General features: G+C 37.3%; 1 protein-coding gene across 6 annotated transcripts in view; it reads left to right on the forward strand.

The window, feature by feature from the left end:
* The window catches only part of TEX9 (testis expressed 9), a 199622-nt gene that overhangs the window by 144722 nt on the left and 27806 nt on the right, over positions 1-27094 (forward strand). For 5 of the 6 annotated variants that reach the window (XM_058427956.1, XM_032174527.2, XM_032174525.2 and 2 more), the window contains 6 exons: positions 4780-4859; positions 9301-9349; positions 10142-10224; positions 12099-12274; positions 15045-15127; positions 15547-15720. In XM_058427956.1, coding sequence (XP_058283939.1) covers positions 4822-4859; positions 9301-9349; positions 10142-10224; positions 12099-12274; positions 15045-15127; positions 15547-15720 — 603 coding nt within the window. In that variant the 5' untranslated portion in view covers positions 4780-4821. The remainder of the gene's footprint in view (positions 1-4779; positions 4860-9300; positions 9350-10141; positions 10225-12098; positions 12275-15044; positions 15128-15546; positions 15721-27094) is intronic. The other variant, XM_058427959.1, reaches the window with a different exon arrangement.

Consider the following 27094-nt stretch of genomic DNA (forward strand, 5'->3'; position numbering starts at 1 on the left):
ATTTTTAAAATATTTTACAGCTTGTTTTGTGACCTAATATATGGTCTGTCCTTGAGAATGATATACATGCTGAGGAGAATAATGTGTATCTGTAGTCTTTGGATGAAATGTTCTGTAAATGTCTATTGGGTACACTTGTTCTGTAGTGCAGATTAAGTCTGATGTTTGTTGAGTTTCTTTCTGGGAGATCTGTCCAGTGCTAAAAGTGGGTGTTGAAGTCTCTAGCTATTACTGTATTGTGGTCTAGCCCTCTCTTTAGCTCGAATAATATTTGCTTTATGTATCTGGGTGCTCCAGTGTTGTGGGCATATATATACAATCATTATATCCTGTTGCTGGATTGACCTCTTTAGCCTTATATAATGACCTTCTTTGTCTCTGCTTACAGTTTTTGTTTTGAAATCTATTTTGTCTAAGTATAGGTTCTCCTGCTTTTTTTTTTTTTGGTATAGAATATCTTTTTCTACCCTTTTTATTTTCAGTCTATATATATATATATATCTTTATAAGTAAAATATTTTTTTTTTTTTTTTGAGACGGAGTCTCGCTCTGTCACCCAGGCTGGAGTGCAGTGGCGCGATCTCGGCTCACTGCTAGCGCCGCCTCCCGGGTTCACGCCATTCTCCTGCCTCAGCCTCTCCGAGTAGCTGGGACTACAGGCGCCCGCCACCTCGCCCGGCTAATTTTTTGTATTTTTAGTAGAGACGGGGTTTCACCATGGTCTCGATCTCCTGACCTCGTGATCCGCCCGCCTCGGCCTCCCAAAGTGCTGGGATTACAAGCGTGAGCCACCGCGCCCGGCCAAAATATGTTTTTTGTAAGCCACAGATCATGGGGTCTTGTTTTATCATCCATTAAACCAGTCCGTCTTTTGATTGAAGAGTTTAGTCCATTTACATTCAATGTTATTCCTGATAAGGGCCTTAATCCTGCCATTTCATTATTTGTTTTCTGGTTGTCTTGTGGTATTCCTTCCTGTCTTCCTTTACTGAAGGTGATTTTCTCTTGTGGTATAACTTAATTTCCTGATTTTTATTTTTTGTGTGGTCATTGTTTGTTTTTTGGCTTGAGGTTACTGTGAGGCTTGCAAATACTGTCTTATAACCCATTGTTTAAAGCTGATGACAACTTGACACTGATTGCATAAACAGACATGCAAAAAGAAAACTAATACAAACTCTACTCTTTACTTTTATCTCCCTAGTTTTTAACTTGTTGTTACTGTTTCTGTCTTACTGTACTATGTCTTAAAGAGTTGTTGTAGTTATTACTTTTAATTGGCTCATCATTTAGTCTTTCTACTTAAGAGGAGTTTACACTCAATTACAGTGTTACGATATTCTGTGTTTTTCTGTATGTTTACTATTACCAGTGAGTTTTGTACCTTCGGATGATTTCTTCTTGCTCATCAACATCCTTTTCTTTTAGATTAAATAACTGCCTTTAGCATTGTTTGTAGGACAGGTCTAGTGTTGATGGAATGCTTCAGCTTTTGTTTTTCTGGGAAGGTCTGTTATTATCTTTCATGTTTGAAGGATATTTTGGTGGATATACTGTTCTAAGGTAAAATATATGTTTTTTTCTTCAGCACTTTAAATATGTCATGCCACTCTCTCCTGGTCTGTAAGGTTTCCACTGAGAAGTCTGCTGCTAGATGTACTGGAGCTTCTTTGTATGTTGTTTGTTTCTTTTTTCTTGCTGTTTTTAGGATCCTTTCTTTATCCGTGACCTTTGGGAGTTTGATTATGAAATGCCTTGAGGCAGTCTTTTTTGGGTTAAATCTGCTTGGTGTTCTATAATCTTCTTTTACTTGAACACTGATAACTTTCTCTAGGTTTGGGAAGTTCTCTGATATTATCCCTTAGAATAAACTTTCTACCTCTATCTCTCTTTCTGCCTCTTCTTTAAGGCCAGTAACTCTTACATTTGCCCCTTTGAGCCTATTTTCTAGATCTTGTAGGCATGCTTCATTCTTTTTTCTTTTGTCTCCTTTGTATTTTCAAACAGCATGTCTTCAAGATTACTAATTCTTCTGCTTGATCAGTTCTGCTATTAAGAGACTCTGATGCAGCCTTCAGTATGTCAGTTGCATTTTTAACTCCAGAATTTCTCCTTGATTCTTTTTAATTATGTCAATCTCTTTGTTAAGTTTATCTGATAGAATTTTGAATTCCTTTTCTGTTACTTGAGTTTCTTTGAGCTTTCTCAAAACAGCTATTTTGAATTCACTGTCTGAAAGGTCACATGTCTCTGGTTTTCCAGGATTGGTCACTGGTGTCTTACTTAGCTCATTTGGCAAAGTCATGTTTTCCTGGATGATCTTGATACTTGTAGATGTTTGTCAGTGTCTAGGCATTGAAGAGTTAAGTACTGTAGTCTTCACAGTCTGGGTTTATTTGTGCCAGTCTTTCTTGAGAAGGCTTTCCAGTTATTTAAAGGGACTTGGGCCCCCTGCCCAATATCACTAGGGTTCTTGCAGACTTGTAGAGGCCTTGGTGGTCTTGGATAAGATTCGGAAGAATTCTCTGGGTTACCAGACAGAGACTTGTTCTATTCCCTTATTTTCTCCCAAACAAATGGAGTCTCTTTCTCTCTGTGCTGAGCTGTCTGAAATTAGGGGTGTGATGATGCAAGCACCCTTGTGCCCAGCACCACTGGGATTGTGCTGGGTCAGACCTGAAGCCAGAACAGTACTGGATCTTGCCCACAACCTGCTATAAACACTACCTGGCTACCATCTATGTTCACTCAAGGCCTTAGAGCTCTACAATCAGCAGGTGATGAGGCCAGCCAGGTTTGTGTCCTTCCCTTCAGGGTGGGTCCAGAGGTGCTGTCTGGTAGTCAGAGATTGAAGTTAGAAATCTTAGAAATTGATTTGGTGTTCTAGTGTTTTGTGGCTAAGTTGGCACTCAGACTACAACATAAAGTCCTTCCTGCTCCTCACTCCCCTTTCCACAGGCAGAAGAGCCTCTCCTTGTCACCACCACCACCAGTCCATAGCAGGGTCCTGCCAGGCCACTGCTAGTGTTCACTTAAAGCCCAAGGGCTTTTCAGTCAGGTCGTGGTGAATGTTGCCAGGCCTGGGACTCACCCTTCAAGAGAGTGGGCTCCCCTCTGGCCCTGGGCAAATCTAGAAATGCTGTCTAAGAGTCAAATCCTGGAATCAGGCACCCCAAGAGTCCACGTGGTGCTCTGCCCTGCTGTGGCTGTGCTAGTACTTAAGGTGCAAGACAAAGGCCCCTTTACTTTTTCCTCTGCTTTCACAAGCAGAAGGAGTCTTTCACTCTAGCGACTACTACTGGGAATGTGCTGGGTCACCCCTGAAGTCAGTATGTCTCAAAGCCCAAGGCCCATGGCCTACTATTAATACCTTGGTATTGCTGCTGGTTATTTGGGGCCCAAGGTCCCTTTAGTCAGCAGGTGATGAATGCTGTCAGAACTGGGTCCTTCCCTTCAAGGCAGCAGGTTCCCTCTTGGCCCAGGATGTGTCTAGAAATGTCATTTAGGAGCTAGGGCTTGTAATGGTGGCTGCGTGACTCTGCCTGGCACCCTATTAGCTGCCTTCCATGGCCGAGGTGGTATCCAAGATGCAAGATAACATCCTCTTTGCTCTCCTCTCCTTAAACAGAAGGAATGAGACACTTTTGTTGCTGTGAACTGCACTGCCTGGTGTGGGGAAGGCATGGTGTAAGCAATCCTTTAGTGCCCTGGTTGGTGTTTTCCTAGGTCACAGTTGGTGTCTCCCTAGGTGCCACCCTAGTCCTCTGGCTCTGAGCCAAGCCCAGCACTAGGATTTGCCTAGAAATTGGAGTCATTGTATCCTAGACTGCCCTTCAAGTTTACCTAGGACCCCAGAGCACTTTGGCCAGTAGTGGTGAGATTGGCTGACAAACTGGAGTTCTGACCCACGGTATGGGCGATTTTCCTCTGGCTATAGCTGGTCCAAATGCTTCCTCCATGCATGGGTACTCAAAGTCTCAGCCCCGCATGACTTTGCTCTCCACTCTGACAGGGCAGCACTGAGTTCAATGTACAGTTGCGCAGTCACTGTGCTGTCCCTCCCCTAAGTGCACAGACTCTTCAGGCTGCACAGCCACTGCAGGAGTGAGTCAGGGAGGGGTGGTGTCAGCTATTTAAGTCTCTCCAACCTTCTTCAATGCCTCTTTCAATGATATGAAGTTAAAAACTGTGATTGCTCACCTGATTTTTGGTTCTCGTGATGGTGTTTTTGTGTGCAGGTAGTTGTTAAAATTTGGTGTTCCTGCAGAGGGTATGAATAGTGTAGCCTTCTGTTCCACCATCTTGCCTAACTTTCATTTCTTGATGTGTCTTTGCCAAAAGCTTTACCCCGATACTTACTTTTAGCATCTTCACAGTCTTCTCAACATTGAAGTTTCTCCTGATTTGAGACAAATTTTTCTACCCATTAAGTGAATTTATTTTTTTAATTTCTTGTGCCTCCTTCTAATTTCTATTGTATGCTGTATAAATTGGAAGACTCTAAAGGGATGGGGAAACTGGAGTTAGAAATATTATGTAAAGGCCTTGATATTCTTACATTTTCCCCTTAGGATGGAATTTTTTAACCCAGAACAAATGAAAGGTGCAACTAGTTTTATAGACCTTATCTTCATACTATAGCATTTAGAATTCTGTTCCTTTATGTTATGGAAACCTTGGACAATTCTGAAACGATGAAGGTTCAGAGAGGCACTTTAATATATCTTAGTGGTTTGTTTTTTTGCTATATGATATATGACCTATCTTTACTCATTTAAGAGAGATCGGCAAGAAGTACGATCTAGGCCTGTTTCAACACAAATGAAATCATGTGATGACGAAGATGATTACAGTTTAAGGTAAACAACTTAAATTCTCAAACACCTTTTTTTAAAATGATGTACATTGATCTTTATGTAAGATCTTTTTGCATGCAAACATTGAAAAATCTATAATTTGAGGAATAATGTAAATATAGGGGGCTTATACCAATCAGGCACAGTGCAAGCCCTTTATCTCATGTAATTTTCAAAATATTATTTTGAAATGTATATTCTTGTCCTCATTTTAAAAACTTTAGAGAGGAAACAGGAAAAGTATATAATCAGTGTGAATAAAACTATGAAATCATATTGTAGCAGACGGAATGATGATCACCAAACATTCCAACTCTCTTACAGTTGTCATTGGGCTATGAACAGAAGTTTAGTTAATCTCTTCCAAGCCAAAACAGACAAAAACTGGTGTGTGAACCTCCAAATGACTTTCCAGCCATGAAGATGAGTAAAATTCCAATTGGTAAAATCTCCTAGCCTGGTCTCTGGGTGACCGTGTGTGGAACATGTAGGAAAAAAAGGATCCTTCTTCCTCACTACTGTTGCATTGAATGGGTTAAGCTACTGGAATTTTTAGGTTACTATCCCGCTTATCTTTGCTGATGTTGAAATTGATATTGGGAATGGAATGCTGCATAACAAAAATTCAGAAGTGTGGCATTACCTTAGCACTTAGGTGGGAGCCAGCAAGGAAACTGATATTGGAGGCTGAAAAGATAAAGGATTAATGTTACGTAGTGGCAATGAATTTAGTAAAACTGTCATCTGTGGTAAATTGGGAGGCACAACAGGTGTCTAATGAACTTGTTCTCTGGGGAAAGAGGCTGAAACACAGTATCAACAGTATGTGCTGTTAAAGAAACAATTTTGGGAAACATTTGGCTGATTTGCAAGCAGAAATAAAAGGGAATACCTGATTATCTAATTCAGAGTCATAAAGATTTACAACCATGATTTCTTTGAAGAGCTTTATGGTTTTAACTCTTAGATTCAGGTTCTTTGATCCATTTTGAGTTAATTTTTGTATGTGGTATAAGAGTCAACCTCCATTCTTTTGCACATGGATAGCCATTTGTCTCAGCATTATTTGTGGAGAAGACTGTTCTTTCCCCATTGAATGTTCTTAGCACTTTTGTCAAAAATCAGTTGACTGTAGATATATGGTTTTATTTTTGGACTTTCATATCTGTTCCATTGATCTGTATAGTTGTCATTATGCCAGTAGCACACTCTTGATTACCCTTGTTGTAACTGTGGAGTTGTGGAGTAAGCTGGTTTTAGACCTCAAGAATTACAAGGTAAAATTGAGAAAATCTATAAGGAGCAAAAGCCTATCAAAATTCAACCTTGGGACAAATATCAGACTAAACATGTGGACTTTATGACTACTGATAAAATTTTTCAGTGGATTAAGGCTCCTCAGGGCAAGGATCAGATTAAATGGCACATAGTGAAACTTTTCATTTGGGTAAAATGGCCCATGGCAAAGACCTAACTAAAGTTATAGTCTCTCCTTAGAAGCTTGACAGTGTTAAAGTAACCCATTTTTAAATTGAGAAAGAGAGGTCAGGTGAAGAAATAAATAAAGAATTAGTCTTGGAAAGAATTGTAGGTGATGTAATGGCTTGTAGAGCTGGCTGAAATTAAATAGGGAAGAAACCCACTAGTTTGGGGGAAAGTTTTATCAGCAAACAAACTCTAAGAATGGACTAAAATTATTTCTGGCTTTTAAAATATTAAAACAACTATGGGTACCCCGCTTCCCAGTATTCTAAGATCAAGAAGCAGGCTATAAGAGGTGCATAGCCCTACAGGGTTTAGAGACAAAAGAGAAGTTTATTACTGACATGGCAGTATATTTGGCTCATGTGAAATATTGGGACATTATTCACTTATTCAAAAATAATTATTGCATTCGATCCAGTATTTCCCTTCCTAGATATTTACCCAAGAGAAATATAGACATATATCCACGAAGAAACCTGCGTGTGAATTTTTAGATCAGTTTTATTCATAATTACCAAAACCTGGAAATAATTAAAATATTTATCAATTGGTGGCTGGATAAACAAATGATGGTATATCCATGCAATGGAATACAACTTGGCATTAAAAAGACATGAACTACTAGTAGAATAACAACATAGTTGCTAAGTGAAAGAAGCTGGGCTAAAAAACATACATAATCTATGTTTTCACTTATTTGATGCTCTGGAAAGGGCAGAGCTTTAGGGAGAGAAATCAAAGTGATTGTCTGGGGCTTGAGTAGGGGTTAGGGGACTACCAAGGAACACAAGGGAACTTTTTGGGATGATGGAAATGCTCTCTGTCTTGGTGGTTGTGGTGGTTATGTGACCATATACATTTGCTAAAACGTATTGAACTGTATATGTAAAAAGAGTATATTGTGTGATGTATCAATTATATCTCAAACCTGAAAAAAATAATTTTTGAACACTGTTAGTGCCAGGTCTCGCTACTGGTATTACAGTGGTGAGTAAACAGACCTGATCTTGCTTCCAAGAAGTTAATATGTGTTGCTTTTGAGTATTTTTTAAGTACATCAATTACACATTTTTGTATTTTGATATACATATGTACGTGTACATATAACATGAAACCACTTATCTTTATATGTAATACTGTGATATTGTATGAAAAATAGATATTTAAGTTATCAAAATTCCAAAATTTGGATTATACATAAGATTAGACATGATGTTTCTCCAGTAAACTAAAGAACTGAAATCATGCTAACAACAGATGATGATGTTGTGATGATGACGCTGTTTACCTATCAGTTTTTTTTTTAATGCTGCTGTTTGAACAGATGGCTTTTACCACGTAAAACATGGCATTTGGTGATCAGTGGGGAATTGCTGAATATAGGAGATAATTCTATAAAGAAACCATTCATTTCAGGTTGGAACAATGATATTCCACCTAAATAATTATAGTTAGGAAGAATATATTTTAATAGGTCTTCAACACCCAGGATGACTCTGTCAAAAAATGTGATGGGAAACCAGAGTTTAATTTCCTAATAATGTAGTATACATAACCTCCAGTATGCTTGAAGCATGGTTTACCATAGAGTTATTTCCATCATATTACAAACAGACATTTCATGGAGTTAAACAAAAGTAAGAATACCATATTATAGCTTATTTTTCATGGAAATACACTAGCAAAGTAATATCGCTGTGAAATCTGATGGAGACAGATAACCCTTAAATGTCTTTTGGCTGATATGTATGCATGTGTGTGGGGGAATGGAATGAAAGGTACAGAAAATGTACTAAAGAAATGACAAACATTAATTTAAAATGAGGAAGATTAAAGAGGACACTTAAAACTTGTATGACGTTTGGAAACATTTTCATGTCATTTGTGAGAATGATTTAGTTTCTGTAATTTTTAACATATTTTGAAAGCCTTTTTTTCTTCCCAGAGGTATTTCTAATAGTTAAGAGGTTTATTTATCTAAGTATATCTTTGTATTTAATATGAAAAAATTTATGCATGGCTAGCTAAGTGGGAGGCATCTGATGGAAAATAATTTTAGTTTTATGTCCTCTCCAATGGTTAGGAGTTCTCAGGGGATATAGTGGAGTTTTTTTGTAGCAATAATGGATGCTAACATGGTATGTTTTCAGAGATATAAATACAATGCCCAAGACAATGGGTTAGGCAAACTTATTCTGTAAAGGGGCAGATAGCAAATATTTTTAGATTTGTGGGCCATATACTCTGTTGTACCTGCTTAACTTTAAGGTTGTAGTGTGAAAACAGCCATAGATAATACATAAATGAATGAATGGGTGGATTCAGCCTGTGGGCCATAGTTTGCAGACCTCCACAAACACTCCTTATTTGAAACTACAAATATATTTTGAAAAACCTTGTGTATAAAAATGAATTGCATTTTAGGTGTATGTATTCATGCACTCAACAAATACTTATGCCAGTAGTACCTGGCATATAAACTTTTAAATTGACTAGGCATAGAATATTGAACAAGGCTGACACGATTTCCACCCTCTTAGAGTTCACAGTATAATGAGGAAAACAGGCACTGACCAGGTGTTTTAAGTGGATTAAAAGAACAGTAACATTGAGTGGGCTCACAATAAAAAGCCCTGTGGTGAATCATTTGTAAAATGGGTAATTGCTGTGGATAGCCCACAATTACTCTTTATGATTTCCATTCATTAAAATTTTTGCTACATTTTCCTACTAGAATATTGGCATTATAATGTATCTTCTCAAAGGTGAATTATTTAACCAAAGCATTTTTCTTGTTTATGGTGCTCATTCAAAATAAATTAACATGTGGGTAACTAGAATTATAGCAAAGTCTGTTTGATTGTTGAATATTTTCCCTTTCAAATATAATTGTTGAATTTCATTGTCTCAGCTCAGTGTCATCTATTATTAATGTATAATGTTTATTTTTGGTCTGTAGAGGTCTGTTACCATCTGAAGGGATAGTTCATCTTCATTCAGAAACTAAGGTATGAAATCTAACTTTCTGTGAATGCGATTATATTCTGTAGAACTCAGGTTATTTTTTAGACTTTTCTTAGACAAAGCAGAGAAGGGGTATGACTCAGCAGAAATAGAATATAAACCTTAATACTCAGAGGGATGCATTTATGAAATGTCACTCATAAAATAAATGGAATCCTTTGTTGTCTCATAATTTCACTGAATAATTTGGAGGTATAGTGGAAAAAATTCTAGGTGAAATGACTTTGTAAACTGAGGCTTATTTTTTTTTTCTGAAACTTAAATCTAGTAGAGAGAAGGCCTGAAAAAGAATGATACTCATATACAAAGAAGGTGATTTGAAAAGTTTGTTTGTTCATTTAAATATTTACAATGTAGAGATGACTCTTCCAGGTGTAGAACATAGTGGGATCTATGTTTCCCATCCATGGAGACCTAAGCCAAGGGAACTGTATACTTAAAGGCCACGGAAGGTCTGTCTGGGGAATAATTGGTTCGTGAGGAGAACTAAATTCTGTGAGTCGGAACGTCCAGATTTATTCATGACATTCCATTGGCTAGCTGAATACCGTTGAATCTTTAGGACTCATTTTCCTTATACTTGAATTTCTTGGTTTTGGTGTAATCTAGGTCTTTTCCAGCTATACAGTTTTGATATTCTTGAAAACACATTTTTGGTAATTCCATGAAAATAGCACTTTTTCTGTGTAGCAAAATAGCAACTCTACGTGTTACAGAATTGCTTTCTTTGGCAAATGATTAGACTCTAATCAATACTTTCAATGCTTTTCATGTAGCCAAAGACCAAAAACATGGATCCTGTAAACAAGGTTCAAAACAAATTACACTCTGCAAATAAAGGAAGGAAAACAAATTCAAGGTATAGTATAGTTTTCAAAGTATTTCTTTTTTTTTTAGTTTTGTAATTCACAATACCATTATTCTTAATTATTAAGCTCTGTTTGTTTTTCCAGATCTTTTTACACCCTAAACATTAAGTTACACCACATATATCTTATCCACATTCAGTAATTTAGAACATTTTCTACTCAGAAATGTTTTGCAGCAGTTAACAAATATTTTATATTGTTCTCTTAAGCAAAATTGCTAAATCTAAAATTGTTATAAATGTTATTTCTAGTGAGTTATTCTCTTAGAACTGTGTCTACAACTGAGGTTTTTTTTTTTTTTTTTTTTAATCTCTGCCTAGTTCTCCCAAATAGGCTCAATAGTGTATTTTTTTAGTATTTGACAAAGTGCATACATTATTTTGTCTGTTGAGCTACAGAATGATTTGGCATGCTCTAAATAGGACTATAATATAATTATAATTTACATTTTGTTGTTTTGGGTGAGAAAGAATTCAAGACGGTTCTTAGTATTACAAGCATAAAAAGGGACCCAAGATGCTCCCTAGGATAGGATGCTTTCTAGAAAAGGTGGAGGATTGGGTTGCACCAACCATCTTCAGTAAGTTATTAAATTTATTTGTCTATTACTTACCCAGGCTGATCATTGCATTGTAATTCTGGAAAAATTTTTGTTCACTTTTGTGTCTTTTAATTGTTTAAATAACTTTTTTGTTTTTTTTTTAATAAAAGGGATGGAAAAAATAGAGTGAAGTGATAAGGAACAGAAAAATAACTATACAATAGATTGAAGAAAAGAACATACATGCCACATACATGCATATATAACTGGAAAGGGTTATCTTTTCAGACTTCACATTTTTTTTTAAAAAGTTGATTTTTCAAATAGAATTCTGAAGATCAAGACCTACTATTTGATAGCACAATAGGGTGACAATAGCCAATAATAACTTAATTGTATTTTTAAAATAACTTAAAGAGTGTAATTAGATTGTTTGTAACTCAAGCAATAAATGCCTGAGGGGATGGATACCCCTTTCTCCATAATGTGCTCATTTCACCTTGCATTCCTGTATCAAAACATCTCATATACCCCATAAATGTGTATACCTACTGTGTACCCACAAAAAATTAAAATGAAAAGAATTCTGAAGCCTTTGTTTATGTTTTAAAAGTGAACTTGGCTTTCAGAACCATAAATTTGTTGATGTGTCAATGAATTAGGCCTGGCCTATTCCTCGGTGCCTTTAGAAATGAGTTTTATTTTGTCTGTCTTCTCCATTTCATTAAAAAAAAATTACATCCAACTTTTTGGTTAGTGTTGATCGTGGTAGGAATGTATTTCTTCGGGTGGCAAAAGTGTTGTTTGATTGAGCTATTAGCTCTTCACTCTGTAATTCTTTCTCAAGGTGTATTTTTCTTTGTTGTTTGTAGAATTATGGCCAGGATGATGTCAGTTTGTACAGTTTTTCTCTAGAAGCATGTAAATTTAAAAGCCATAGGCTGGATTTGACCTAGGAGGCCAAGTGCAGTACTCTTAGTTTTGGTATTGCCTTATTTGGAGGCAAAGTCTAGACATCTGGCCTGATAAAGCCTTCTCTAGCTCTGTGGTCATGTGATTCATAAAAACCAAAAATCTGCTAAGTCTCTTGTAATACAGTCCTTGAAAGTATCATATGTAGATTTCATCATAAATTTAAAATGTGTAATAGTAGTCTCTTGTAATATAATCCTTAAAAATATCAATTACAGATTTCATCATAAATTTAAATTTATAATAATTTTGATCTGCTTATTTGGGTAAAAGGCATATATCCTTTCTACCTTTCTATTTTGTTCATATGTACGTATATACATACATATGTATTTAATTTTTATTTTTTAGTGTTAAATTGAAATACTCTGATGTCCAAACTGCCGACGATGTTGCCATTCCAGAGGATTTCTCAGACTTTTCCCTTGCAAAAACAATTAGCAAAATTGAAGGGCAACTGGAGGAAGAAGGCTTACCTGAATATATAGATGATATTTTTTCTGGTGTTAGTAATGACATTGGAACAGGTAGATTTTCTTTTGTTTTTTATTTTTATCTTTATAGCACAGTTACTTAGAAGAAGAAATCTTGGGGAACTATTTCTTACATTTAAAAAAAGGTATTGTGATGTCTTGGTTTGTTTCAGAATAATCTAGTAGGATGTGGTGGAGGGAGGAATGAATGGGATTATAGATGAAATAAAATTGGCCATGAGTCAGTCATTGTTAAAGATAGGTGGTGGGTAAATGAGGTTCATTGAACTTGCCTACTTTTGTGTTTCATATTTTCCGTTATAAAAAGTAAAAATAAAAATATATTGTACTAGTTTGATTGAATACATTTCAACTTAAGTTAAAATACCCATTGCTTATTGTTAAAATATTAAAAAAGTTTTTCTGAAGTTTTTCATTTACTGTTAATATATTTTATTTATTGCATGTTAAAATATATTTTGTTTATTGCATGTTAAATCAACACATGCACAAGGACAAATGAACTGACATTGCATCAGGTAAAACAATCAAATGAGTTTTCTAATGAATATAATTTTTCTTCTTATTAACTCATTCTTTGCATATCACTAGAATAATAATACTAAATTTCGATCAACCAAAAACATTACTAAATTTATGAGGAGCCTCCTATGCTATTGAAACAAAAAAGTAAGGCAATTGAGTGTATATGAACTAGTTACTGCCGAACTATAATACAATTAATTGTGACTGCAGGCAAGCCACTTAGCCCCTCTGTAATAGCAGTTTATTCATTTGAAAATTTAGTAGTTTGTATTAGATGATCATAAAGTTTATGTATTAGTCTGTTCCTGCACTGCTATAAAGAAATACCTGAGACTGTAATTTATAAAGAAAAGGTTTAATTGGCTCATGGTACTGCAGGATGTACAGGAAGCATAGCAGTTTCTGCTTCTGGGGAGGCCTCAGGAAACCCAGTCATGGTGGAAGGCAAACAGGGAGTGACGCATCTCACATGGTGGGATCACGAACAAGAGACAGACCGGGGAGGTGCTACATGCTTTTAAACAACCAGATTTCATGAGAACTCACTATCATGAGGACACTACCAAAAGGGATGATACTAAACCATTCATGAGAAACTCTGCTGAATGGATCACCCCCATGATCCATTCACCTCCCACCAGGCCCCACCTCCAACACTGGGGATTACGATTCAACATGAGATTTGGGTGGGGACACAGATCCAAACCATATCAGTTTATCTTTAAAATTCTCTGATTCTATGAAAAATTATAATTTATATGTGTAATAATTATTGTGTTATACACTAGTCATAAGTAAGGAGCAGTTTTCTTCTGCACGTACTATACTTACTGATCTAATCAAGCTTTCTAGGGCTAGTTATGGTAAGGGAAGGTAAATGGAGCAGTAAGTTGCCTTTAGGTCTCTCTAAGACGCTTTTGAGGATGTGATACCCAGGCATTGATTGTTCCTTGGTAGAGAAACATGGTCCTATGTCCCATGGCCCTGTTCGAACTTTGCCTCCCTGTGTTCCCTTTTTAGTATCACTGGTCTAGGTGTCTTCTCTTTTGGGAGAATTTTCTCTTATTTCAGATGATGCTTGGAATGGTTTGGTTGTGTGTGGGAGAAAAAGACCAAGAAGTAGTTTGGGAGCACGGATTACTTTGTAAGATTAAAGCTAGGGTCGAGTGGGGAGCAGAGTTTAGTACTGTGGGCCTCCAGACAAGGGAGCACTCTGCTCCTTGAGGTAGAGTTGCTAAGGTTAGAGTTAGGGAGAAAAAGAAATGGGAAAAGTAATGCTTTCCTATTTTTTCTTCCCTCTTTCCCTCAGAGGCCAACTACTGTCAACTTCGCCCTTTTTAATTTGTCATTTCCCTCTATTACCTGCTCACCTGGAGTTACATGAGAGGCTGGTAGGAGAGTTGAGGCCGAAGAGACCTAGGTAGGGTTAGAGCCAACCATAATTCATCAGCTCCATGATAACACTGAGGGCACTTAAAGAAGCCGGAAGTGTGTATGGAGATGTTTTATGCTCTGCACGTCACATGTGTATGGCTTAGTGGGATTTGTCCTAATGACTTCTCAGAGCAGTTCCAAGTATTTCCTCAAGATAAATTCCATGATGGTAAGGATTGTTTTATAATATACCTACTATGACATTTTGAACAAATGACTGAATGACTTATGAATGAGTTCTAAGCTCAGTTTTCACTTTATTTACTTTATGGGCCTATAAACTTCAAAGATTTACTGCTGATATTATTGAATAATGAAGTTTTGCTGGCAGTAAAGTACCAAAGATAGATCTTGAAGGTTTGTGGAAGAAAGCTTAGACAGTAAGGTATTAGTGTATTTCTTTGCTTCAAAGACACATATACTACATTTTAACTGCTCAGAAATTGGGATCTATGTTACAGTTAGTGGCATTTTGTAATCACAATGGCTGGATTGAAGCTGAGTTTTGCTAGAGAAGATTTATGTTTGTTTCTGCCAAACACTCAGGGACATTACTGACCTGAGAACACTTTAAATTCTCTGATGTAGTTTGGACCACCCTGGTGAGTGTGAATTTAGTCTGCAAACTTATGTGAATACTACCTGTGATTTCTTTCTGTTGAGTGGATTTATTCTTCGTTGACCTTTTCATTAGAACTGTTTAGTACCTATAGTGCCCCCTAACAGATATCTCCTATTTGACTCCCCATGTTGAGTATTTTCTTCTTTATAAAGTAACGGTCTTACAACTGATGTCATCTTAGATTCAGCAAAAGACAGTAAATATAATTATTTAAATTCACAGAAGCACAGATCAGATTTCTAAAGGCCAAACTCCGTGTTATGCAGGAGGAATTGGATAATGTTGTATGTGAATGCAATAAAAAGGTAAGTTTTAAAAACCTCTTAAAAGGCTCTAATATTCAAAGACATTTTAGGAGCAATTTCAATTATATTTTTTGAATTACTTTATTTAGATATAAATCATAGTTAAATTTTGAATTCAAAAAGTGTATATAAGTACTGAACTTTATTCTGAGATGCTGAATTTTCACAGAGCTGAAATATCTTAAATTCTTGTTACAATTAGAATTCTCTATATTAGTCTTACAAATGTAGTGTATGTAAGCTATTAAATGCAAATAAAACATTTGACTTCCATTTTTGAAGATAAGAATAGACTGTAATTTGTCTTTCATGAAATGTGTATAAATATCAAAGAACAGATGAAACTTCTTTTTTTCTGCTTTGTTTTGATAACAAATCTTATATATTTTTTCACATAATCTATAACTTCATAACTGTAGGAGGATGAAATTCAGAATTTAAAGTCTCAATTGAAAAATTTTGAAGAAGACTTTATGAGACAGCAGCGAACAATTAATATGCAACAGTCTCAAGTAGAAAAATACAAGACTCTTTTCGAAGAAGTAAACAAAAAGTGTGATGGATTACAGCAACAGTTGTCTTCAGTAGAAAGGGTAATTATTTTGGTATTTTTCCTAACTTAATGCCAAAGATACAATAAAATTATTAAAGTTACACGTTTGTATAGATGCCATTTTGACAGTTCAGTTATTTTATTAGTATTTACTGAAAACTCTTTCCCCTTACATAGAATATTTTTAACAACTTTATTAAGATGTAATTCACCCTTTTTAAAGTAAACAATTCAATGGCTTTTGGTGTATTCATAGAATTGTGCAACTATCACCACAACCATTTTTGTAATCCCTAAAAGATACTTCATACCCTTTAGCCACCACACCCTGACCCTGCTCCCCTCAATCCCTTACAGCCCTAGGCAACCACTGTTCTATTTTATGTCTCAATAAATTTGTCTATTCTGGAAATCTCATATACATGGAATCATATAATATGTGGTCTTTTGTGACTGACTTTTACTTATTTTCAAGGTTCATCCATGTTGCAGCCCCTATAAGTATTTTATTTCTTTTTATTGGCAAGTAACATTCTGTTACATGGATAGAACACGTTCAATTTATCTGTTTATCAGTTGGTAGCTTTGGGTTATTTGGGTTGTTTCTACTGTCTGGTAATTTTAAATACTTTGAATATTCATGTACAAGTTTTTGTGTGCACATGTTTTTATTTCTCTTGGTTATATAGCCAGGAATGGAATTGCTGGGTCATATGGAAATCTCGTGTTGACCTTTTGAGGAATTGCTGACTGTTTTCTAAACTGCGTGTACCATTTTACATTCCTACCAGTAGTGCATGAAGGTCCTAATTTCTACACATCCTCACCAACATCTACTAGATTATCTTTTTGATTGTAGCCATACTGCAAGTGTAAAAGGGTTACTTCATTGTGGTTTTGATTTGCATTTCCCTAATAACTAATGATGTTGAACATCTTTTCATCTGCTTATTGGCATTTGTATATTTTCTTTGGAGAAATGTCTGTTAAGGTCTTCGCCCATTTTTTAAATTGGATTTGAAAAAATTACTGAATAATAAGAACTTTTAAGTTCTTTATTTGTTTAGATACAAATCCCTTATCAGATATATGATTTGCAAATAGTTTTCCCATACAGTGGGTTGTCTTTCACTTTCTTTATGGTACTCTAAAGGCACAAAAGTTTTAAATTTTGATGAAGTCCAGTTTATCTAATATTTATTTGGTTTCCTGTGCTTTTGGTGTCATATTTAAGGGGAGAATGTATTTTAAATAAAGTATCCTAGCTTATATTAGTGTGCCATTGTGAAAATAAAAATATACTGTTTGAGATTGCTTTGTAAAATGTAGTGACGATAAGAATTATGTAATATAGCACATCCTGAGATTTAGTAAGAAAATATGCACCCTTTATTAGTACCCTTACATTTCTCTTTCGTATGGTCATATTTAAAAACCCTGCTTTTTAAACATTTTGGTCTTGTATAATTAGCTTTATCTTGTAATAAATTTTAATAGCAGAACCACTTAGATAAAATTTATATGCAGTAAATTCACACTTTTTAGTGTACGATTCTATGAGTTTTGACAAATGTATGCAGTAATATAACTATCACTATAATTGAGACATAGAACAGTTCCATCAGCCCCCCAAAATTCCCTGTGAATTTAGTGAAGGCCTTCCCTAATCCCAGCACCAGGCAACCACTGATCCGTGTTTGGTTCTTAAATTTTGGACTTTTCCCAAATGTCACATAAATAGAATTGCATAGGATATAGCCTTTTGAATCTGGTTTTTTTTTTCCAGTTAGCATAAAACATTTGATATGGTTTGGCTGTGTCCCCACCCAAATTTCATCTTGAATTACCACTTGTTGCGGGAGGGAGCCGGTGGGAGGTAATTGAATCATGGGGGCAAGTCTTTCCTGTGCTGTTCTTGTGATGGCGAAAAAGTCTCAGGAGATCTGATGGTTTTAAAAGGGGGTTTCCCAGTGCAAACTCTCTTCTTTTACCTTCCAACATGATTGTGAGGCCTCCCCAGCCATGTGGAACTGTGGGTCCAATAAACCTCTTTCTTTTGTAAATTACCCAGTCTTGGGTATGTCTTTATCAGCAGCATGATGATGAACTAATCCAGTAAATTGGTACCAGTAGAGTCGGGCGCTACTGAAAAGATACCCAAAAATGTCGAAGTGACCTTGGAACTGGGTAAGAGGCAGAGGTTGGAAAAGTTTGGAGGGCTCAGAAGAATACAGGAAAATGTGGGAAAGTTTGGAACTCCCTAGGGACTTGTTGAATGGCTTTGACCAATATACTGATAATGATATGGACAATGAAATCCAGGCTGAGGTGGTCTCAGATGGAGATGAGGAACTTGTTGGGAACTAGAGCAAAGGTGACTCTTGTTATGTTTTAGCAAAGAGACTGGTGGCATTTTGCTCCTCCCCTAGAGATCTGTGGAACTTTGAACTTGAGAGAGATGATTTAGGGTATCTGGTGGAAGAGCTTTCTAAGCAGCAAAGCACTCAAGAGGTGACTTTTGATGCTGTTAAAGGCATCCAGTTTTAAAAGGGAAACAGAGGACAAAAGTTTGGAAAATTTGCAGCCTGACAATGCAATGGAAAAGAAAATCCCATTTTCTGAGGAGAAATTCAAGCCGGCTGCAGAAATTTGCATAAGTCATGAGGAGCTGAATGTTAATCCCCAAGACAATGGGGAAAATGTCTCCCAAGGTATGTCAGAGGTCTTCATGGCAGCCCCTCCCATCACAGGCCCGGAGGCCTAGGAGGCATGATTGGTTTTGAAATGTGAGGACATGAGATTTGGGAGGGTCCTGGGGTAGAATATGGTTTGGCGGTGTCCCCACCCAAATTTCATCTTGAATTCCCACGTGTTGTGGGAGGGACCCAGTGGGAGGTCATTGAATCATAGGAGCAGGTCTTTCCTGTGCTGTTCTCATGATAGTGAATAAGTCTCAGGAGATTTGATGGTTTTAAAAATGAGAGTTTCCCTGCACAAGCTCTCGTCTGCTGCCATGTGAGATGTGCCTTTACCTTCCATCATGATTGTGAGGCCTCCCCAGCCATGTGAAACTGTGAGTACAGTAAATCTCTTTCTTTTGTAAATTGCCCAGTCTTGGGTATGTCTTTATCAGCAGCATGAAAATGGACTAATACAACATTCAATATTTATCCCTATTATACGCCATACCTTTTTATTGCTGAGTAGTGTGAACATTGAATGAACGTACTTCAGTTTGTTTCCCCACTCATCTAGTAATAAAAGTTAATTATACTATTTAATAGTCTAAACTTGTGTTTCCAGTATGGTAGTCACTTACCATATGTGGCTAAATTGCGATGTGCTGTAAGTATAAGTAAAAATCAGATTTTGAAGAATTCATGTAAAACAGAATGAAGAATGTAAAATATCTCAAAATCTCAATATTTTTTGTATTGGTTATATGTTGAAATAATATTTGAATATATTAGGTTAAGTGAAATATGTTATTAAAATTAATTTTACCTGTTTTACCTTCTTACAGTGGCTACTAGAAATTTTGCAGTTACATACGTATTCTGTATTCTATTTCTATTGGTCTAAGAAATATATATAATTGGTCTAAAGGGAAAAAGCTATAGTGTCTAGGGGAACATCCATGTTTTAATTTGTCATGACTTTACCATTTACCGTTATGCACCCAAGCTCTGGTCACATCACTGTTCTAGTCTCACATAATCTTGAAACCTTGGTTATATATTTGATTCTTTTCATGTTCTTGGCCATCATCTCCAATCCTGTGCAATTTTTCTTCCATATGTTTTTCATTCATCCCTTATTTTCAATTCCCATTTTGTGTCCATTTTCCATTTCTTATCCATTGTATCCTGTACTTTGTCGGTAGATTAATGTTCGCAAAGAGTGACGTTGATTATACTTTTCCCTTTGTAGGGGGATAATTTTTTTTCCCTTTGTATGGGGATAATTTTTTGAGTGCCATATGTCAGAAAAAATGCATTTTATAGAAATGGAAACTGAATGGCCAGGCATGGTGGCTCATGCCTGTAATCCCTGCACCTTGGGAGGCCAAGGCAGGCAGATCACGAGGTCAGGAGATCGAGACCATCCTGGCTAACATGGTGAAACCCTGTCTCTACTAAAAATACAAAACAATGCCCTTCTAAGATGGCCAAATAGGAACAGCTCTGGTCTGTAGCTCCCACTGTGATCAACACATAAGACAGGTGATTTCTGCATTTCCAACTGAGGTACCTGGTTCATCTCATTGGGACTGATCGGACAGTGGGTGCAGCCCACAGAGGGCAAACCGAAGCAGAGTGGGGTGTCGCCTCACCTGGGAAGCGCAAGGGGTCAGGGGATTTCTTTTTCCTAGCCAAGGGAAGCCGTGACAGACTGTACCTGGAAAAACGGGACACTTCCGCCCAAATACTGTGCTTTTCCCAAGGTCTTAGCAACAGGCAGACAAGGAGATTCTCTCCCGTGCCTGGCTTGGCGGGTCACACACCCACGGAGCCTTGCTCACTGCTAGTGCAGCAGTCTGAGATCGAACTGCGAGGCAGCAGCCTGGCTGTGGGAGGGGCATCTGCCATTGCTGAGGCTTGAGCAGGTAAACAAAGTGGCCGGGAAGCTTGGACTGGGCGGAGCCCCCCGCAGCTCAGCAAGGCCTACTGCCTCTATAGACTCCACCTCTGTGGGCAGGGCATAGCTGAGCAAAAGGCAGCAGACAACTTCTGCAGACTTAAACGTCCCTGACAGGTCTGAAGGGAGCAGTGGTTCTCCCAGCATGGTGTTTGAGCTCTGAGAATGGACAGACTGCCTCCTCAAGTGGATCCCTGACCCCCGTGTAGCCTAACTGTGAGACACCTCCCAGTAGGGGCCGACAGACACTTCATGTAAGTGGGTACCCCTCTAGGATGAAGCTTCTGGAGGAAGGATCAGCCAGCAATATCTGCTGTTCTGCAATATTTACTGTTCTGCAGCCTCCGTGGGTGATACCCAGGCAAATAGGGTCTGGAGTGGACCTCCAGCAAACTCCAACAGAACTGCAGCTGAGGGACCTGACTGTTAGAGGGAAAACTAATAAACAGAAAGGTACAGGATCAACATCAACAAAAATGACATCTACACCAAAACCCCAGCTGTAGGTCACCAACATCAAAGACCAAAGGTAGATAAAACCACAAAGATGGGGAGAAACCAGAGCAGAAAAGCTGAAAATTCTAAAAACCAGAGCACCTCTTCTCCTCCAAAGAATCACAGCTCCTTGCCAGCAACAGAACAAAGCTGCACAGAGAATGACTTTGACGAGTTGACAGAAGGAGGCTTCAGAAGGTCGGTAATAACAAACTTCTCTGAGCTAAAGGAGCATGATGTTCTAACCCATCACAAGGAAGCTAAAAACCTTGAGAAAAGGTTAGACGAATGGCTAACTAGAATAAACAGTGTAGAGAAGACCTTGAAAGACCTGATGGAGCTGAAAACCATGGCACGAAAACTTCGTGATGCGTGTACAAGCTTCAATAGCCAATTTGATCAAGTGAAAGAAAGGGTATCAGGGATTGAAGATCTAATTAATGAAATAAAGTGAGAAGACAAGTTTACAGAAAAAAGAGTAAAAAGAAATGAACAAAGCCTTCAAGAAAAACGGGACTATGTCAAGAGACCAAATCTACATTTGATTAGTGTACCTGAAAGTGATGGGGAGAATGGAACCAAGTTGGAAAACACTCTTCAGGATATTTCCCAGGAGAACTTCCCCAAACTAGCAAGACAGCACAACATTCAAATTCAGGAAATACAGAGAACACCACAAAGATACTCCTTGAGAAGAGCAACACCAAGATACATAACTGTCAGATTCACCAAGGTTGAAATGAAGGAAAAAATGTAAAGGGCAGCCAGAGAGAAAGGTCGGGTTACCCACAAAGGGAAGCCCATCAGACTAACAGCAGATCTCTCGGCAGAAAGCCTACAAACCAGAAGAGAGTGGGGACCGATATTCAACATTCTTAAAGAATTTTCAATCTAGAATTTCATATCTGGCCAAACTAAGCTTCATAAGTGAATGAGAAATAAAATCCTTTACAGACAAGCAAATGTTGAGAGATTTTGTTCACCAGCAGGCCTGCCTTACAAGAGCTCCTGAAGAAAGCATTAAACATGGAAAGAAACAACCGGTACCAGCCACTGCAAAAACAGGCCAAATGGCAAAGACCATCAATGAGATGAAGAACCGGCATCAATTAATGGGCAAAATAACCAGCTAACATCATAATGACAGGATCAGATTCACACATAACAATATTAACCTTAAATGTAAATAGGCTAAATGCCCCAGTTAAAAGACACAGACTTGCAAATTGGATAAAGAGTCAAGACCCATCAGTGTGCTGTATTGAGGCGACCCATCTCATGTGCAGAGACACATACAGGCTCAAAATAAAGGGATGGAGGAAGACCTATCAAGCAAATTGAAAGCAAAAAAAAGCAGGGGTTGCAATCCTAGTCTCTGATAAAACAGACTTTAAACCAACAAAGATCAAAAGAGAAAAGGCCATTACATAATGGTAAAGGGATCAATTCAACAAGAAGAGCTAACTATCCTAAATATGTATGTGCCCAATACAGGAACACCCAGATTCATAAAGCAAGTCCTTAGACACCTACAAAGAGACTTAGACTCCCACACAATAATAATGGGAGACTTTTACATCCCACTGTCAGTATTAGATCAACGAGACAGAAGGTTAACAAGGATACCCAGGACTAGAACTCAGCTCTGCACAAAGCAGACCTAATAGATATCTACAGAACTCTCCACCCCAACAGAATATACATTCTTCTCAGCACCACATCACACTTATTCTAAAATTGACCACAAAATTGGAAGTAAAGCACTCGTCAGCAAATGTAAAAGAACAGAAATCACAACAAACTGTCTCTCAGACCACAGTGCAATCAAAATAGAACTCAAGATTAAGAAACTCACTCAAAACCAAACAACTACATGAAAACAGAACAACCTGCTCCTGAATGACTACTGGGTACATAATGAAATGAAGGCAGAAATAAAGATGTTCTTTGAAACCAATGAGAACAAAGACACAACATACCACAATCTCTGGGACACACTTAAAGCAGTGTGTAGAGGGAAATTTATAGCACTAAATGCCCACAAGAGGAAGCAGGAAAGATCCAAAATTGACACCCTAACATCACAATTAAAAGAACTAGAGAAGCAAGAGCAAACAAATTCAAAAGCTAGCAGAAAGCAAGAAATAACTAAGATCAGAGCAGAACTGAAGGAGATAGAGATATGAAAAACTCTTCAAAAAATCAATGAATCCAGGAGCTGGGTTTTTGAATTTTGTCTATCAACAAAATTGCTAGACCGCTAGCAAGACTAATAAAGAAGAAAATAGAGAAGAATCAAATAGACGCAATAAAAAATGATAAAGAGGATATCACCATGGATCCCACAGAAATACAAACTACCATCAGAGAATACTATAAATATCTCTATACAAATAAACTAGAAAATCTAGAAGAAATGGATAAATTCCTTGACACATACACCCTCCCAAGACTAAACCAGGAAGAAGTTAAATTTCTGAATAGATCAGTAACAGGCTCTGAAATTGAGGCAATAATTAATAGCCTACCAACCAAAAAAATCCAGAACCAGATGGATTCACAGCCAAATTCTACCAGAGGTACAAAGAGGAGCTAGTACCATTCCTTCTGAAACTATTCCAATCAATAGTAAAAGAGGGAATCCTCCCTAACTCATTTTATGAGGCCAACATCATCCTGATACCAAAGCCTGGCAGAAACACAACAAAAAGAATTTTAGACCAATATCCTTGATTAACATTGATGCAAAAATCCTCAATAAAATACTGGCAAACCGAATCCAGCAGCACGTCAAAAAGCTTATCCAACAAGATCAAGTCAGCTTCATCCCTGGGAGGCAAGGGTGGTTCAACATACACAAATTAATAAATAAACAGAACCAAAGACAAAAACCACATGATTATCTCAATAGATGCAGATAAGGCCTTCAACAAAATTCAACAGCCTTACATGCTAAAAACTCTCAATAAACTAGGTATTGATGGAACATATCTCAAAATAATAAGAGCTATTTATGACAAACCCACAGCCAATTTCATACTAAATGGGCAAAAACTGGAAGCATTCCATTTGAAAACTGGCACAAGACAGGGATGCCCTCTCTCACCACTCCTATTCAACATAGTGTTGGAAGTTCTGGCCAGGGCCATCAGGCAAGAGAAAGCAATAAAGGGTATCAGTTAGGAAAAGAGGACGTCAAATTGTCCCTGTTTGCAGATGACATGATTGTACGTTTAGAAAACCCCATCGTCTCAGCCCAAAATCTCCTTAAGCTGATTAGCAGCTTCAGCAAAGTCTCAGGATACAAAATCAATGTGCAAAAATAAGCATTCCTATACACCAATAACAGACACACAGCCAAATCATGAGTGAACTCCCTTTCACAATTGCTACAAAGAGAATAAAATACCTAGGAATCCAACTTACAAGGGATGTGAAGGACCTCTTCAAGGAGAACTGCAAACCACTGCTCAATGAAATAAAGGAGGACACAAACAAATGCAAGGACATTCTGTACTCATGGATAGGAAGAATTAATGTTGTGAAAACAGCCTTACTGCCCAAGGTAATTTATAGAATCAATGCCATCCCCATCAAGCTACCAATTACTTTCTTCACAGAATTGGAAGAAACTACTTTAAAGTTCATATGGAACCAAAAAAGAGCCCACATTGCCAAGACAATCCTAAGGCAAAAGAACAAAGCTGGAGGCATCACGCTACCTGACTTCAAACTATCCTACAAGGCTACAGTAACAAAAACAGCATGGTACTGGTACCAAAACAGAGATATAGACCAATGGAACAGAACAGAGGCCTCAAAAATAACACCATACATCTACAACCATCTGATCTTTGACAAACCTGACAAAAACAAGAAATGGGGAAAGGATTCCCTATTTAATAAATGGTGCTGGGAAAACTGGCTAGCCATATGTAGAAAGCTGAAACTGGATCCCTTCCTTACACCTTATATGAAAATTAATTCAAGATGGAATATTAAAGACTTAAATGTTAAATGCAAATTAACCATTAAATTAACCATAAAATCCCTAGAAGAAAACCTAGGCATTACCACTCAGGACATAGACATGGGCAAGGACTTCATGACTGAAACACCAAAAGCAATGGCAACAAAAGCCAAAATAGACAAATGGGATCTAATTAAAGAGCTTCTGCACAACAAAAGAAACTACCATCAGAGTGAACAGGCAACCTACAGAATGGGAGAAAATTTTTGCAATCTACCCATCTGACAAAGGGCTAATATACAGAATCTATAAAGAACTTACACAAATTTACAAGAAGAAAATCAACCTCATCAAAAAGTGGGCAAAGGATGAACAGACACTTCTCAAAAGAAGACATTTATGCAGTCAACAAACATGAAAAAAAGCTCATCATCACTGGTCATTACAGAAATGCAAATCAAAACCACAATGAGATACCATCTCACACCAGTTAGAATGGCCGTCATTAAAAAGTCAGGAAACAACAGGTGCTGGAGAGGATGTGGAGAAACAGGAACACTTTTACACTGTTGGCAGAGTGTAAATTAGTTCAACCATTGTGGAAGACAGTGTGGTGATTCCTCAAGGATCTAGAACTAGAAATACCATTTGACCCAGCCATCCCATTACTGGGTATATACCCAAAGGATTATAAATCATGCTACTATAAAGACACATGCACATGTATGTTTATTGTGGCACTATTCACAATAGCAAAGACTTGGAACCAACCCAAATGTCCATCAATGATAGACTGGAATAAGAAAATGTGGCACATATACACCATGGAATACTCTGCAGCCATGTCCCTTTGCAGGGACATGGATGAAGCTGGAAACCATCTTTCTCAGCAAACTATCACAAGGACAGAAAACCAAACACTGCATGTTCTCACTCATAGGTGGGAATTGAACAGTGAGACACTTGGACACAGGGTGGGAACATCACACACCAGGGCCTGTCTGGGGCTAGGGAGCTGGGGGAGGGATTGCATTAGGAGAAATACCTAATGTAAATGACGAGTTGATGGGTGCAGCAAATCAACATGATACATGTATACCTATGTATCAAACCTGCACATTGTGCACATGTACCCTAGAACTTAAAGTATATTAATAAAAAAATTAAAAAAAAATACAGAAAAGCCGGGCATGGTGGCGGGTGCCTATATTCTCAGCTACTTGGGAGGCTGAGGCAGGAGAATGGCATGGCGTGAACCCGGGAGGCAGAGCTTGCAGTGAGCCTAGATGTTGCCACTGCGCTCCAGCCTGGGCGACAGAGTGAGACTCCGTCTCAAAAAAAAAAAAAAAAAGAAACTGAGTTTGATGGTTATGCAAATTACCCAAGGTTATATATAGGTAGTGGCAGAATAGGATTCAAACTGTGTCTGACACCAAAGTCTGTGTTTTTTCAACAAATTATGTCATTCCCGAATCCCCCAAAATTAAATGAACGTAAGTACCATCTATTCCAAAATCTTATCACTGTTTAAGAGTTTAATACTTGAAACTTCTAGTTCACAATGAATGTACTAAGCAGTTATGATATATTGGCTATCTGAAGCCTTTTATAAAAGCTTCCATTAGATCTGAACTTTCCAGTTTGCATCCCTATCTACCCCACCAGATAAGTATAATTCTCATGGGTTATGTAGCCATGAGAACTCAAGATTGAATCATTCTCTGCTAAGTCTCATTTTATATCTCTATACAAACAAATCTCAGTGTACAGTTCACAGAAATGCCAGAGCTTGAGTTTGATGGACTTGCTTTTATAAATCTGCAAAAGCCAAGCATTTTTAAAATTATTATGTGTAACCTAAGCTGCTAATGCTAACAGATGGAGTTTTCTAAAATACAAAAACAGAAAGCATTTTATTTCAGCATTGGATTTTGTTTTTCTGTTAGTGATTTCTTTAAAATCAACTTTGTTGAATAATAACAAATACAATAAAACATACTTGTTTTTAGCTTATAATTCAATAAGTTTTCACAAATTAATATTCTCTCATAACTACTACCATAATCAAGATAACGAAAATTTATATTACCCTCCCAGAATATCCTTTGTACTCCTGCCCCATAAATCTCCAACCTCTAACCATGGCACCAGGCAGGCACTGAGCTATATTTTTTCACTACAAATTAGATTTTCCTTTTCTAAAATTTCATACAAATCATGAATATGGACTTTTGTATATCTGGCTGTTTTTCTTCAGCATAACATTTTTAAGGTTCATCAATGTTTTACATGTTGTGTGGTTCATTTCCTT

Source organism: Hylobates moloch, unplaced genomic scaffold (genome assembly GCF_009828535.3).
Source record: "Hylobates moloch isolate HMO894 unplaced genomic scaffold, HMol_V3 SCAFFOLD_14, whole genome shotgun sequence".
In the NCBI taxonomy this organism is placed as follows: Eukaryota; Metazoa; Chordata; class Mammalia; order Primates; family Hylobatidae; genus Hylobates; species Hylobates moloch.